The sequence below is a fragment of the Falco rusticolus genome, chromosome 6 (assembly GCF_015220075.1).
Source record: "Falco rusticolus isolate bFalRus1 chromosome 6, bFalRus1.pri, whole genome shotgun sequence".
Classification (NCBI taxonomy): Eukaryota; Metazoa; Chordata; class Aves; order Falconiformes; family Falconidae; genus Falco; species Falco rusticolus.
Window position 1 is genome coordinate 4,904,416 of NC_051192.1, and position 16,648 is coordinate 4,921,063.

The 16,648-nt window shown below is 44.2% G+C and overlaps 1 protein-coding gene across 3 annotated transcripts; it reads right to left on the bottom strand.

The window, feature by feature from the left end:
- Positions 1 to 482: 482 nt before the first annotated feature.
- On the bottom strand, positions 483 to 16,299 carry DESI2 (desumoylating isopeptidase 2). 3 transcript variants are annotated; one of them, XR_005104897.1, is made up of 6 exons: positions 15,902 to 16,299; positions 8,738 to 8,954; positions 6,865 to 6,958; positions 6,014 to 6,155; positions 2,701 to 4,136; positions 483 to 2,363 (listed from the first exon to the last, which is right to left on the bottom strand). XR_005104897.1 is itself a non-coding variant. In XM_037391902.1 (5 exons), the coding sequence occupies exons 1-5, from the start codon at positions 15,938 to 15,940 to the stop codon at positions 3,903 to 3,905; spliced, it is 726 nt and encodes a 241-aa protein (XP_037247799.1). In that variant the 5' UTR covers positions 15,941 to 16,299; the 3' UTR covers positions 483 to 3,902. The 3 variants fall into 3 exon arrangements, 2 of the variants coding, with proteins under 2 accessions (XP_037247799.1, XP_037247800.1); XM_037391902.1 differs by having other exon boundaries at positions 483 to 4,136; XM_037391903.1 differs by having other exon boundaries at positions 483 to 4,136; positions 8,882 to 8,954; positions 15,902 to 16,292.
- Positions 16,300 to 16,648: the final 349 nt, after the last annotated feature.

The following is a 16,648-nucleotide window of genomic DNA, read 5'->3' on the forward strand; positions in this document are numbered from 1 at the left end:
CCTGGGTACTCCTGCTCTGCTCAAAGGAACCGGCCAGGTGCAGACGTTACAGACCCCCGTGCCTCGTAGCCTGCGTTGGCAGCAGGTGAAGCAGCCAAGGTCGGGCTTTCGAGCAAATCCGTAGAACGTGGCACGGAATATCTGCACCGCATCCAAGGCACAGCTGGGTGTCTGGATACCCCAGCCACTGCAGGCAGCACACCACACCTGAAAACGTTTTGAATTTAGTCTGTTAAAAACTGAGGCTTTTAATAATGCCTCAGACAAACCAAACTGCAGCTCTCGATGCTCATGTCAGAAGACGATAAGAATATTATGTCAGAATAAGCCTGTAATTTAGCTAGTTTCCTTATCCAAGGAAACCCTCAGATAGTTTACTACTCTTTGAAAGCATCTTTCAAACCCACCGATCAGCCTGGGAGGCACTGGCAGTGCAAGCTGTAGGCACCAGGGCAGTAACACACACAGCCAACTGTCTGGTTTTTTTTTTATAAAAGTATTTTTAATAAACTGATGGATTTAAGTTTAAGATGCTAGACAACTTGTTGCCATGTACAGGTAACAAAAGTCAAAATTCTTTGAATTTTATACAAATACTATGTAGTACAGTAAACTTGAATACAAGTTTACAAAAAATGCATCAGTGAATATTCAGCTTGTAACCAACTTCCAACAGTGAAAATTACCATGTATCAATAGTGATCAGAATTGCATTGCAAATTTTAGAAGTAATGCAACTATGTTTTTACCAAGCCACTCTGAAGTTACTGGTGCACACTGACAGTACATTGGATTTTTTTTGGCTTGCTGAACAGAAAATGGCATTTAAATAAAATGAGTTAAACAACATAATATGTATCAAAAGTACTATCTTACAGAAAATTAAAGAAGAATGAGAAAGTAAACAGAGCAGAACCCTGAAGTAGCGATATTTTTCTACCCGTTTTGATGGAAAAGACTCCACAGGTGTCCAGCCTTCTCACAGCATTTTGGAGTGTTCTAGTCCTAGCACAGTGTGGTCGTTAGTAGACTAAAGTAATCCCTGCTTGGCAGTAATGCTGGTGAAAGGTAACTTGCTCTATTGCTAACGAATCGGAGTAACCACTGGCAGGGTGACTTCTTGGAGGCATCCAGTGGAGGCTGAGTTGACAGCACGCGATTGAAGTTACGGTACCGCCTGCTTTGACACGATACCCAACAGCCTTCAGGGTTCAGGTGTCAGTTTCCTCACAGGATTTACAGATGTATGGTTTTGAAACAAACAAAAAATAATAATTACGGAGCATAAGACAGTATTTTCACCTGTACAGCTACCAATAAAATGAACGTTTGTTACAAACTTTCCAGTCTGCTTTATAAAAAATAGTCTCAGTTTTACTTCTAAATAAAAACTGTGCTGTGATCTGTCACGTTCTTGCATTGTACATGCTGTAGTTGTGTGTGTTAATGAAGGTGTAGAGATTTGTGACCTAGCGCTCTGGATGTATCACAAGCCTAAAAAGCTGATTTTGGTACATAAAAGTTAGGTAGCAATGAAAAGTCATTCTATTTATTTTTTCCTAAAACTTAGGAAAAGCTACAGTACATTGCTAGATCAGTGGCCTCAACCCTGAGCTGAAATAAAGGACCTGCCTTGGCCAAGAGACTTAGTCACATTACTACCACAGCTGCACAGCAGAGACAAAATAACCTGTCCGCGGCCTGTTGTCTGAGCTGTAAGTAGTGTGAGATGCAGTTCTGTAATGCTTGAGAGTTGACTGGAGACCACCATGTTCATTTTCACTACAGGAAAAAAAAAAGGAAGGAGAACTCAAAAATTCAGAGAGTCAAGTGAGAAACCACTCGACAGGGAGAGTCAGCATGTCCAGCTTCTGGAGACCACAGAACGGAGCCAGCGGGAGGCTTGTCAGTCCTAGGCGTTTCCCACTTGGTAGATTATTAAAACACGTACCAAACTGCAGTTACAGCGACTTCTGCTGCTACCCCGCTCTTTCCAGCAAGAGTCTCACATGATTCTTCCACCCCTCCCAGAACCAAGCGCCTCTCTCTCTGTACCTACACTGCATCACAGAAGATGAGCAAAAACTGAACAGCCTGTCTGACAAAGGATTCAACCCAACCGCCAGCAGAAAAACTTCCACTCGTTCCCAACGTGAGTTGGAGCTGGCGATCACTATGAATTCATATCACGACATAGCCTACTGCACTTCCCCGGAGGGTCCCATGGCACCGACTACCCGTGGCTGGGAGCATCCGTAACGCGAAGCGTTCTCGCCTCCTAAGAGGACTTTTTTTTCCTTTTAAACAGCAGAAACCGTAGAGTCAGTGTTTAACTTCATGGAAAAACCAAACCTGGCAACAAACTGAAAATAAAGCTTGTAAAAATCAGTTATACTTGTAGTAATGCACACTTCTTTGTGAGCTGGTCGCGTTATGGATGGCGTGGCTTTTGGTAGTTTAAGGCAGCAAGTCTTACAAAATACACAAGCTCACCTCCCTCATGTTTGTGCTACTGTATCCTTATGTGCACAACAGAACCTCACTAATTTACACTAATGACTGGAAGAACCATTAATTCTCTTGGTAAATGAACAAGAATAAGGCATTCCATTATATATTCTGATCACTAATTATAATTTAGCTCTAATTATAATCTACCAGCAAACATACTTCTGTGTTTTAGAAAATAATCTCTCTTACCTTCAGATATAATTACGTGTGCAGATTAGTGGGTTCTGCTGTGTAAACACGCAGGTGCATAAGCAATTTTCAGGTTTTTCTTCATTACATCTGACAAGAAAGTTACTGCCACAGATAGAGACTGTGGGAAAATAAATTAGGATTTCTCTGTAATTTGTGCAGATATGCACAACTGGGCAGTAATTTATAGCTCAAAAAAAAAAAAAAAAAAAGGCATGAATTTTACAAACTCAAATGAAGCAAAATCAGCAGCAGAAAGCAAGGCCATTCCCCAACCATAAACGGCTTGTATTACACTATTCCAAACTATATGAAACAAGAACAACAAAAAAAAAACCCGAACAAAAAACCCCACAAAAAACTAGTACTAAGTTGTATATACAAGTTTGAAATCAGGGAAAGCAAATAGTGGAAAAGTCGTTGATGCTTCTAACAGAAGATATTCACACATCTCAATCCTGGTTGAAGTAGACTGTAAATACAGCCAGGAGATAGGATGCAAACTACACGGCTGAGTTAAAAAAAGAAAAAAAAAGAAAAAAAAAAGGGATCAATGTGCATTGTAAGATAGAAATTTCCCTTCGTATGTGCAAAAATCCACAGTTTCGTTAATGTAGAGGTCATACTTCTATTAACAGATCTCAGACAAAAGCAGTCTCCCTGCATCCTGGAATCTACCTGTTTACATCAGCCACTTTAAGTGCACAGTACCCTGTTCACATATATAGTAATCAGCAGTTTCTGGCATTTCTCAGAAATTTAACGTTCACCTGCCTTAAATCTTGAAAACAAAGGGGAGAGTTCATCCAGGGCATCATACCACTGCTTTTGAGTTATACCAACAGTTAAACCAAATTCTCTCTTCTTCCATGGTGGTAGGAGTCCTTACAGGACTTGTAAACAGCAGTACACAATACTGTAAACAAATAATTTAAGTTCTGCTTTATACAAGATGTTAAGTTAACCCAGGTCTACCAGACAGGTGAAAATGAAAAGGGTGGCTTCACACAAAATCCTTCCCTTTTCTCCCAGCAATTCTTTTCACTACAGAAATAATCCTGAGCTGAAACAGGGGTTGATGAGAGCCTTTTTTGCATATTAAAACAACATTCTAGAGTCAGCTCTCACGTTCTGTCAGGAAGTCAACTGCTGGAGAGATTAATCTGAAGTATTTCAAACCATTTGTTACTTTGGAGGAGGACTTATAATTTGGTGTGGCGTCCAGTTCTAGCCCCAGATGCCGAGCTTGCCAAGGAAGCCGATGCTGCGGCATCCTCAGCCTCCTCCAGCTCGTCGTGTAGCTCCTGGCTAACGCTAGACTGGAGGGCTGCGGGAGTCAGCCACTCCTTCGGCAGACAGCTCTGGAGGAACGGTATGCAAGAGCTGAAGTAGGCAAGGCGATTCACCCACCGCGGAATCTCTTTTCCGCACAGAATCTAAGGGGGAAAGGGAAAAAGAAAGGATTAATTTGTCTTCTAGACTCAGCAGTAACACAACTACAGTAGTGTAAATAAAAAGCAAAGGCCGCAGCAGCCTTACGATCTCCGTATCACCAAGGCATGTCAAGAAGCACTTGAGTTAATTGCGCTAAGACAACTTTCTCCATCAGTAAAAGCAGCATCCCAAGTCATGCAAGGAGGCTTGTTGTCCACTGTGAGAGTTTGACACATGGTTCTACGCTTTTTTTAGAAGCCCTGAACAGCCCAACCACCTCACTCTTTTTGAATAACTTCTACAAAAGGCAGAGACACGAGTTAAGGAGCGCTTTCTATTCCCTGCTAATTCCTCAGAAACAGCAGGAGAAACCTCACCCTTACAAAAAAGCACCCCGAAATCAAGTGGTCAAAAAGACATCGTCAGTGCTCCAGTTAGGTGGAGCTACGCACACAGCTGAGGCCATTTACCGTGACGACCTCCGAGGGCTTTGCACAAGACATCGCTGTCTTGCAGCACACGGGCCAAGCACACACATTTAGGTTCACTGCCACACGAGCAGCTAGACAATGCCAAGCTGGCTGCAACTCCTCTGAGATATATAAAGCTGCATTAAATACTTGTTTTTACTGTACATCCGTCAATTAAATGGTTTCGTTGCCACTGTTCAAGGAGTGAGCTGTTCTACCTAACTACCTCCATATTCACTTCTGGTATTACTTACTCCAGTGGAAATCTGGAGAACACCATAGCTAATGGGGACACTACTCTGCTGTAACTGAGCAGCATTTAACTCGTAGTCATATCCCTGTATTATAGTCAATTTGAACACTAAATAGGACAAGACATAAAATAGAAACTACATGACCATGCGGTTGAGAAGTACAGCAAAAACCTGGCCACAGAGGCCAGATTTCACGCCAGCTGCAGCTCTGCCGGTGTCTCACCCTACTTACTCGTACCAGCATTGCACATGAATCATCACCTTGATAAAATGTTCCAGTACCACTGTAAGATCTCACAGTCTACACAAAATACAGTCTACACAATAAGTGTGCCATTAACTATTTTGAAAACAAAACCAAACCCCAAATAATTAAACGTTATGGAAGTTGGAAGTTCAGCACGGAAAAAATAGCTATCCCTTTTTTTTGAGTCCTTCAACAAAACATTAGAATAAATTCTGACAAGCACAGGTTGCCAACCACTGAAAAATCGTAACTGCCATTCCCCTCTTTGTCCTGGGTCACTTGTTCCTGACCCTCTCCCTTGTGTTGACACACATGTGCACGATCAGGCATTCAATTTTATCGGTAAACTGATCACGTTCAAATAAAGCTGAGGGGAAAAGCAAAGCCCATTCAACTCCAGGGTCACATCCAGCACGACCACTCAGGTATCTACATGACCAGCGCACAGAGCAATAACTTGACAAAAGCCTCTCAAGGAGATCAACGTCGGCTGTGAAACTTCAATGCCTTCGTTATTCTTTAACAGTAGGTCATAACTTAAAAATTCTTTTCAGTGTGATGGTTCTGTGGGGAAATACTGATAAAAATAACACGTGGTTCTATCTTCAGTAGTGATCTCTGGAGCACCTGAAACTATTTTAAAATCCTGTTAATACTCTATTTACCAGGTCTCTCAATTAAGAATGCACCCCTGCTCAAACACAAACTATATATGACAATGATATTTAGCATTTTTGGCAGCAAAATCTTGTGCTTTGGACATAAACACAAACAAAACCTGAAAAAGGGTGACATTTGCCCAAGGTAACAGAGATGGGAAGTTGGAAATTAGGCCAATCATTCCAAAGGGCAGGAAGGAGATGACGCTCTGTAGCCACCTGGGAAGCACCTTTCTATAGTTTGTTTACCTCAGATAAAGCTGAAGAGAAGTGATTGCAGTTTTTGTGCATTAGGTGATAAGCATTTCCTTTGAATTCCTTTCCAAGCTCTTCTACTATTTTTTCTATATCATCTTCCATAAAATCCGTGCTGCCTAGAACCACAGCCTCTCTAGAAGAGAAACAGAGAGTAGAAGGTGATCAGGCTCCCGTGATATAAGTGGGTTACTGTTCATACATTGCTCAAAAGTCACCCCACTGTGGATGGTGAGATCTTTTTGCCCTCCCAGAATAAAACAGATTCTTTCTATTCCATTTTATGGCACCGATTTCATCTTTATCATGAGAGATTATTTCCTTGCCGATTGTCCACCTGTAGCTCACTTCAATTCTTTGCATCTTAACTCTGACAAACGCTGGAGGCAATTTTCCCCTCTTCTCCAAAGGATATTGTTTCTAAGAGACAGCTGAGAACAGGTAAGAGCTCATAATGCAGGGAAGGCAGTCTCACCGAGAAAGCAGAAAAAAGACACGGGGAAACCTTGGGGAACAACATTTTCCTGCTTTTTCTTCGAATAAAAATTTCACTACCTTGAAAAAGTTACCCCATTGTATATACTGTATGAATAACACAAGCTAGCCACGTAGTTTGTACACATTTAAGGAATGTAATAGTAGGCTAAAAAGAACATTCTTTGCTGTAGACACTTTGCTGCGTCATCACCTCTGTCCATCGTTCACTTCCAAGTAAAGAAACCACAGTAATTTCTCAGAAAGTCAGGAATCCTGTAGTATCATTCAACACATCTATCCTCAAAAATAAATGCAACAAGTTGTCTTTTTAATATCCCTTCTCAAAAACAAGAAAATACATCTCTTACTTAAATTTAAATGTTTCTCCTAGCTCAGAAGCATTTCCTGGTGAAATTTCAAATATTCCAGAAAATGGGTATGGATGACCACCATAGGCAAATTCTGAAAGAGAAAGCTCAGATTTAACAGCAATGGCATACACCACAGTAAAGAACACCTGATGTCACTGCAAGGTCACTTCACAGGGATCTCAAGCTAGGAAGCAGACATCTTATTTTTGTAGGTAACAAACGCAAGGAGCTGGAAACAAATAGTTTTGTTAAGTTACTAGTCAACCTGAGTAAAAACTGACAGGAAGTTTCCTGTATCAGTGTACAGGTTTAACTTGAATAACTTTACACTAAGTATATATTGTTTTCATTGCATAAGCGAGGATTTCCAACTTAAATTGTAAATCCTACCAATGTTCTTTATACATGCTCGTCTTTATAAGTCCACTTACAGATTTATAAATTAGGGATTCAAAGGACCGCATCCTTAAAGGTCTGATGGTGCTTCTATTTGGTGCGTACTACAGTTGTAAGTGTGGCAGCGAACAGTGGCCTAATAGTTGTGGGGTTTTTTAATTTCTTGATTTGCAAGAGTTCAACTGTCCTGAGCTGTTCACTATAACATGAAAGTAAACCGGTGCATCTGCTGGCATAAGCACTTACACTCCCTGAGAATATCATGGTGTGCTTTAGCTTCCTTCTGTGTCTGCAAGATAACACAGCACGCCTCACCCAGAGCGCAATAAAAAGCTTAAAACATGACTTCACACTTCCTTTCCTCAAAACTCGTAACACGTCATCCAAGTCTAGCATTCGGTTTTGTAGATAATCTTTTTTACAACAGGTTAATAAAGTTTGATGTGCTTTGAAAAATGCAAGTCATTGTTCTCGCAGGGGTATGACCTGCTGTACGCAAAAGCTGCTATAATCTGAGCAGGAAGGGAGGCACACGTATTTGGCACAGCTCGAGAACTGGGTTTCAGGCACAGCACTATTAAGAGTCAGGTCTTTCTGGTTTGGATTAAAAGAAATCCAAAAAGGTATTAACAGTAAGCTTGGTATTTTGTCAATGCCTTGCTTTGGTAACACTTGCAAACCCAGTTACAATGTGACCATTATGAAACATCCCTATGTTTCAAAACTATAAAAGTACATAAAAACTTTTTTTATATTTTTTATATATAAACCCAAAATGATTTGTTTTGACTCCAAAACCAAAAACTATGCACCGTGGCCTTTGGATTTCATGCCATGCCTTTTGCCGCTTCCCCACACCTCCAAACACATTCAAAAAATCCCCCCAAAAACCAAACCCCAAACCTGAGGTAGATTTTTCTTCTTTAAATGGACTACTTTTAGCAACACCATCACCTCAGAGCATCGTTATACTGCTAGGCAGGCACACCTCAGACCTGAGCCTGTGCTACAGCGTGCTCAGAAACACCTCGTGAGAGCAAGAAGGACGCCTGAACAGATCAGGAAGCTGCATTCCCAAAGCACAACCTATTTAGCAAAATCAGAGTGTATTACTGTATTTATGACAAGTGTACCTTTTGTAAGCAGTATGCACGAGATGCCTTTTAAAGAAACTGTCTCTTTAAAACAAACCAACCTACCAGTACGGCACAGATTGTTTTTCCTGCGCATCATGCACTTCTAGGTGCCTCTCTGCAACAGACTATTGTTTCTGTAGTTAACTTGCACCAGGTGCTGGCAGAACACCGAGGAAGCGTGATTCAACCATGCTTACACGAAGCATACATTTGTTTTAACAATAGATATTACAAAAACTAAAATAAAGATTTCTATGTCTAGCTGAATAAATCGCACACTTGTTCATAGCAGCACAGCTTTATACAAGGATGCAAGACAGCTACCGGATTATTCATACCCAAGGTTTTTTCCAGAGGCAGAAGAGATAAGAAAACTGATGAGCAGGCTTCAGAAGTCAAGTCTTCTCTCACTACCTGAAAAATGTTTTTTAAATAACAGCATTCCCAGAACAAAGAGTAAGTTACAGTTTTGTCGTACTTACCTCGGCCGTACACCTCTATACCTGAATGGAACACGCCAATTCCAAGGGAAGAAGTATATTCATTCATCCAATACTAAACGGAAAGAAGAAAACAAGAAGGACTCTGCTTAGTTTCCAACACAGATCTGTCTTCTGATAGCAGACTGGCACAGAATTTGTCCCCCACATTAAAAGCATAAAACCCTACCGCAAAGTGAAATGGCACAACCCATTTATTGGGAACAGAACATGCCGTACTGCACGCAGTGAATTAATTCCATTAGGTTCTGCTCCAGTGTTTTAGCGCTGTCGATGTCCGTCAGCCAAGGACACTGTACCTGGGAGAAATCCCGATCCAACTCTTGATTTGTCAACAAGTTACAGGTTGCAAAGTTTTCCATTAGGTGGAACACATTCTAGAATCAACTGCAGTAATTCTGCAGGAGTGCCTATTTTTTAAAAATAATAATAATCAGGATGTAGGACTGTAATATACACACACCAACGCTCATTTATAGCCATGATGACACTTTTGTTTATCACCAGGTGAGCATGAGGCACATTCAGAGATATATGATGGACTGAAATTACCTTAGTGTACTTTGTCATATAATACTTGGTGGTGACCATACAAGGGACTAAGCTCTCTCCAGGCTCCTGCTGTATGTCTCGCCATACATCAGGTATAAAAGTCTTTTGCATAGGTCTAACACCCGTTTCTAATTACCACTAGTATTGTAGCCAACAGATAATAGTTGCGTCTCAAAAGGAAACCAAGAAGCAATCTTCAAAAAATAAAAAAAAATAATTAAAAAGGTGGGTGTTGGGGGAGAACCTTTCCATAGTAATTTCTCTTTTTTCAAAAGTAGCAGCAAGTGCCTACCAGGCTCTATCACCCTCAAGGCCTTAAACATGCACAGAGTCCTGGAAAGGGAAAACCTCAAAATTACTGTCTTTCCTTGGCTACAGTAGCACCCTCAAAGTATCAGTGTCTAGCAGTAACAACTCTCAAGTGACACAATTTAAAAAGGAATGTCAAACAAAAGCTTTTTTTTTTAAAAAAAAAAGAAAGAAAGAAACCTTAGTAGTTTTTCTTACTAGCCAATTTCTGTTTTCAGAATACATCTTAAAAATCCAAGGAAAACATTATTTCATCAGTTACTCCAGCAGTGGGATTTTTCCTCCCAGGTCATCTGGCCCCAAAGGGCACCACTGTGACCTTCTGCCATGCAGGCTTCCAAGTCAGCTGGCAGGCAGGACACGGACTGAAGCAGTACCCCCAGCAAATTAATATTTGTTTAGCAAACGGGAAGAAAAAGAAACCATCTTCACAGCCTGTTGGCATAATAAGTGCTTTCTGATGTGAAGTCACTATTAAACCAGCGTAACCGATGACAAAAATGTAAAAGGTTACAGGTGTCACGCTTTGTTAAGACACGCTAGCTGGAGTTCCTGCATAATTTACAAGGCCATTACAAACACTGTGGCATATAATGTGCATTTCTGAAAGCTAGTTTTCTCCCAATAAAAATGATACACTCAACTTTGGACTGAGAAGCTATTCATGAAGATCACTACAAGGTAAATGGCAAAAAGGAGCAAGTCAGGCCAAAAGTTACAAATTGAATATGTTTGGCTTTTACCATCATCCTTCTTTTAAGTATCATCAAACCTAAAATAAATAGTCCCCCAAATTCAGTTACCAGCAGGTGCCAAACATCAGCACATTATTCTTCAAGCTCGACGTTCACAATTGTGTGAGCAGGCACAGCACACAAATGACTATCTGGGTAACAAGATGCTGAGGATTTGATGTTCTCTTCTATAGACAAGTTATTTGTCGGCAATTTTGCCAACATGAATTCACAGAAGATGGATTTTGCTCCTTGTATTTATATAAAGTTAAGGCTCCTTGAGATCTGCGGATAAATCTTGCCTGCGATTAAACTTTACCCTTTGCTTTAGTTTCTGGCTTTGTCAGTGCGTTGCTGTGTCAGCCACTGGGCTACGGATGACTCCACGAAATCATCACCTTAGTCTATTCAAAGGGCTTAGCCGTTCTTTCCTTCCTCCCCCCAGAAAAAGGAAGAGTTAGTCCATATCAAGCAGCTACATCCAGAAATAACACTGGGTTAGATTTACTCTGTACAGACAGACACAGAACAGGGATAAAGCAAGAGGAGGGGAAGCAAGGAGAATGATGTTAAGACTATGCAACTAACTTCGGGGGTTTGTGAGCATAAAAATAATCACAAAAAAACAAACAAACAAAAAAAAGGATTCTGCTCAATGAAGTAAACTCAAAGCCCCCAGGAAAATGGAAGAACTACTTCAGCATAAGCCTGTTTCAGTTCTGAAGCCAGTCCTATCCCACACTTTACCAGCTGACCATTTCAAAATAGTTTCAGGTTTATATTTATAGTCAAAACCGTAGGCACATTCAGCATACAGCTTGCCAGCACAGGAAGAAAGTATGTTTGCCTAATGAGAAGGTGTATCCAAATGAACCTAATCTAGAACTGAGCTAAACAGTGTCCCTGGTGCTCTACTGTTTCGCCTCCTGGACACCCATTTGGCCAGAAAACTCTGGGTCTGGCCTCTGAATTCCAAATAATCTACATACCATATATGCATCGGATTTGTAATGCCAAGCAAGGTTATCGCTGCTCTCAGAAAATGGAACAGAAGTTACACAAGATATCCCTTAAGCAGTAAAAGTAATAAAGCCTGGTTTGCTACTAGGCAAAGAGAAAAAAAAAATATTGATGCTCCTCCTCTCTCACAACCGCATGAAACTGAATGCAAGGTATAGGGAGAGGACAGAAAAGTGGGTCACCAACCCTCCTCATGGATCCGTACAGCAGCAGACGACCGGGATGGAAAGCTGCTCTGACAAGGTGTTGGGCAAGACCAGCGCTGTTCAAGTACGCGCTCCTCCTTACTGCTGCCACCTACACACCGGGCTCACCAGCCTACCAAAACAAACGTTCGCGGCTTTGGAAGAAGTGCCTAAAGCGAGGTGGCACTTCACTTAGAATTTCCAGTAAGAACAGAGCAGGTTAATTGAAGATAAAAGAATTTCAATAAGGCAGAATTACTTTCCCCCTGGGAACAGTAATTATATCTAATTATTACTTAATCTGGATCAGCTATTGGAAGGTTGGTCACATTTTTTCATTGAACAAAATGCCTTATCTCGCTGAAGAAAGAAATGCAGGACAAATGCAACTTAAAAATGTGCTGAATTTGGCTACAGTTGAAAAGATTGTATATGACATACAAAATAAAGATTGCAAATTAAAAGACATCTGTATAGCTCACTGGTTCGGTAACATGCTGTAAGTTCCAGAATCCCAAGCTGATCCCAAAAGCTACATCCTTGCTTCCATTACACAAACTGGATTCCCTTCATTTCTGCCATAGTAGAAGGCACAGAAGCAGCACAATCCCATATACTCAGTATTTTGCAGTAAGTCAGTCTTGTAAAACAGGAATTCATGTTTAATGCAACTATCAGAAGGAAAATATTAGAGAAGTATTTTTCTATGTGCACAGTAAAGTCATGCCACTGAAACGAAAGAAAAAACACTAATCCCAGTGCTTCAAAAATATCTTTGTGACTTTCTTCAGAGCTTGCATTTATGTTAATATTTTGGATTGTTATAGCCTTATTTGACAAGGGAAAAAACAGGATGCTACTTTGGGCACAGGAAAACTAGACTCCTAAAAATAGTAGTTAAAACGAAACTACAAAGTACTCTGGCTCTCAAGACACAATGTATCAAAGTCTTCACCCTACTCTTTCAATGATCATAAAAGATTTTCAAAGGCATGAACTGCAGCACATAAATATGCCCTTAAGCTTCTCTCACTTCGTAAAGCCACCAGTACTTGAAAGTCCACTTTCTTGCGCAACACACATCCACCCACCCACCCCTCCTCGCCCTTTGGTATGATCAAAGAATTTTGCTTTTTCAAGTGCTAAGGACATTGGAAGGGTATATGCTCCAAAACCAACGAACTTCAGTCCTGTAAGGAGTTTCAAGAGTAGCAAGGTTGCCTAGTATTCCCCTGCATACCTAAGCGCTGCCTGGGAAATGAAGCTACAGCTAGCACTCGGGTTAAAATAAAGCTGTTCATACGACTGTTGCAATTATAGTAGTGTTGATTCTGTCAACCAGGTGACCAACAGCGGTCTCTTGTTCCAAAAGAGAAACAAAAAACCTTGGTCCCAAACCTGAACTACAAAAAACCCCAAATGCACCACCAAGCAACACGGAATGTCAGAAGCAAAGAGTAAACCTGCTAGTGCCTCAATACACAGTTGACAGCATTCGATGAACAGACAGAATTTTACTGTTACGAAGCTGTTAAGAAAGATGCTTCCCTTCTCCCCCCTACACCACAGCATCAGTGACTTCAGCAGGCTGTCTGCATGCGGTAATGTAACTGCTGTGCAACATGAAAGCGAGGCCTGAGTTTAAGCTCCTGGTTCAAACAAGTTTAAAGTGGACTGAGACATTGTTTAGCGAAGAGTTCAAGGCAGGACACACAGTGACAGTGCCTTTCAGACCCTGTGGGAACCTCGGTTTCTCTTTCCAGTTTAAGGAAATCTTGTCCTCTGATGGTCAAATAATGTAGACATTGTCACAAAACAACACACACAGCCAAAGCAGGAAATAGAAACATTCTGCTCCGTGGCCTCAGCTTACACTACACATAATTTGTCGTGATGTACAGCTTCAACAAATACCACAACTGCAGACCAATGCACAAAAAGCCAGCCTTCCATGTGATCAAACATCTGCAAATAAACATGTTGCTTGCTTCTTTTGGAGAGTAAGTTCCTTCCACAGATGGTGACTTTAGAGACTATGCTACTTCTTGACGTAGGCAGAGCCCCACTAATCGCAATGGGACACCCATCATGTCCTCAGGAAAAGTATGACACTTGTTTTTATGAGCGCAACCTTCCCATTGCTTCCCCCCACCCCCCTTCCCTCCTGTCAACTGTCAGCCTTCCCAGAATGGTTGGAGTAAAACTGATCGCAGCAATTCAACTCTGGAGGAAAAAAGGAGGATATGGGCTGCAGCAAAGAAATCTAAGGAGTAAGAGACGAAGGAGAACCGTGTGAATGAAGGAGTAGAACATTACAAGGGAAAAAGAAAAGGAGTGCTGAAGTCACACCCCACTGATGCTATCACCACAGTGAGAATGGAGGCTCTCACGGAGGCCATGGCATTGCTTTCCAGGCAGATGCTTACACAGGAGACGGTCCGTTCTGTCACGTTCTTACAGCCTGCCTGTGCACTGGGCCCAGGCGACACTTTGCAGAGCTAAGCACATCTTCGTGAGAACACTGGGGCTTCCATCTTAGTGAGTCACAAGTGCATCAAGCCTTGACTTCAAAGATACTATCTTATGTAAGAGTCCTGAAACTGAAGTCCTACTTCCTCCTCTGTACAAATATTTATAGTTAATATATGTAAAACCATCTCTTTTCATGCTGAAAGAGCTTCTCTGATGCATATTTTTGAACTGTAGTCCAGAGAAGTCATACATATGCATGCGACAGAGCATCCTTCCCTCTATAAGTCTAGTATAAATAAGGCACACTGGCTTTTGTCATATCAGCATCACATACGAGCTCAACCAGGTGAGCAAAGACCCCTTCCCCCAGCCGGCCCCTCAGAAAACAAAATCGAAGTGAATACACTGCTCCTGTCTCCAGTCTCCCCTCATTCTCTACAATGAAGGGAAAACAACGTAGAAGTAACAGGTTATATTTGCTGGAGATAGAACCTGGAAACAAAAGGGAGGTGGCAGGGAGAAATCCTTTGACAGGGCCATTGATCTCTATGATAAACATTAGGATGAAAGACAATAATGACAAGAATCAGGCTGGTTCATATAATCTCATATATAATTTTAGTTTCAAGCCACACTGCTCCCTATTGATTGCTATCAAATATTCTAGCGCTTGAGCCTGAGTACTCCCAAGCAAACAAGCTGCATTTTCTCTGTGCCAGCAGTCACTGACTCTACACTATATGCCTTCACCCTTTTAAAACACCAAAAGTTCACTTTAAAATGGTGGTGGCAGGAAAGCCTACCCAAAATAAGCCAAGTAACACAAACACAGCTACCTGAAGCTAGCTGTCAATCTTCCTGTCCCTCCACCCGTAGGCTCAAAACGTGGTCAGAGAACTGGTGCTACTCGCTCTCATTTCCAGAGATTGAAACGCATTAACAGATAATATTTTCTTAATATTACTTATCCGCACCTCCTGTTCTACGCAGGTACTTACACACCTCATTTGTTACCATGGCACTTGAGCAGCTTCCAGCTGAAGGTAAGAAAATACAACAGTTGCTGTAGGTGTCACAGCAAGATTACCCAGAAGGGAGGGAAGGTGAGCTCGAAGGACGACAAACCAAGCGGGAGCCATCCCTTTATTTCTAAGTCGCAGCCATACCAGAACTGTTCAAAAATTCAACGTTACCGACACAGCACTAAAAATCTCTTATTCCTACAGAGACTCTGGTTACCCCCAACTACTATCCTGCTGGAAAATCAGCTGTTTTCAGGGTGTTCAGCAGCAAGAAAGGCAGCTGCCGCGCTGCCCGCTGCGCTGGGCCCTGGGGCAGTCCCAGAGGAAGGCGAGGGGCCGGGGGACACTCGTCAGGGGCACAGGGGCAGGGGAAGAGCTTCCCCTGCCGCCAGGGACAGCAGGTCTACCCGTCACTGGCAACCCGACGCCGCAGCAAACTTTTGCTGCGGGTCACAGGTCTGTGGGCACCGACGGGCCCCCCCCGCGCTCTCGCCCTCGCCCCCCGCCCTGGCTGCGCTATTGCCCCGCTCCGCCGCCCCCACGGCGCCAGCTCACGCGTGGGCTGGCAGGGGACGGGCAGGGAGAGCGCCGTGTGCCCCGCGCCCCCCGGCAGCAGCCGCCGGGCGGGCAGCCGGGACCCCCGCCCGCACCCACCGCCAAGCTGCGGGGCCCCCGCTGCCGGCCCGCGGCGCCGGGCCGGGCGCTCACCATGTCGTACACGTTGAGGATCACCAGCTGGTTCGCCATCGCCGGCGGCCCGCGGGCGCCCCCCGCCCGCTCGGTCGCTCCGGCTGCGGCGACGCTGCTCAGGCCGGCGGCGGGGCGCTGGGCACCCCCGGGGGCCGCTTCCTCCTCGTCCTGCCTGTTGCTGCGGGGCGGCGGGGGGCGGCGGGCACCATGGAGCCGCCGCCGCGGAGGGACGGGGCCTCGCCCCCGGGGGCTGCGCTCAGCCCGCGGCCGGGGGGAACGGGCGCGGGCCCCACCCCGCTGGGGACGGCGCTGCCGGGAGCGGCGAGCGGCGCCTCACGCCCTGCCTGGCACTGCCGCCGCGGCCGGGGCGGCGGGACGGCCCGGCGGCCCCTCCAATGGGCGCAAAATGGAGCCGCTGGAGCCCGCCCCCGGCTTCCGTGAGGCGCGGGCGGCCGGGACTGCGGCTCCCGGCGGGCAGCGCGGCAGCTCCCGGCATGCTGAGCGGCGGCTCCCGGCATGCTGAGCGGCGCCCGGGCCGGCCCGCACGGCCGCGGCGTGGGACGGGGCGAGGCCCCCGGTGGGCACCGCGCCGCCTCCCGGCTCCGCCCCGGGGGGGTGAGGTGGTCGGAGGGGAGCGGCTGGGCCGGCGGGTGAGGGCTGGCGGGCGGCACGTCTAGCGGGGGCCGGGCCCAGGCCCAGGCCCCGGGATCAGGCTTCAGGCGCCGGGCCCGGCCCCCAGGCCCTGGAACCAGGCTTCAGGCACCG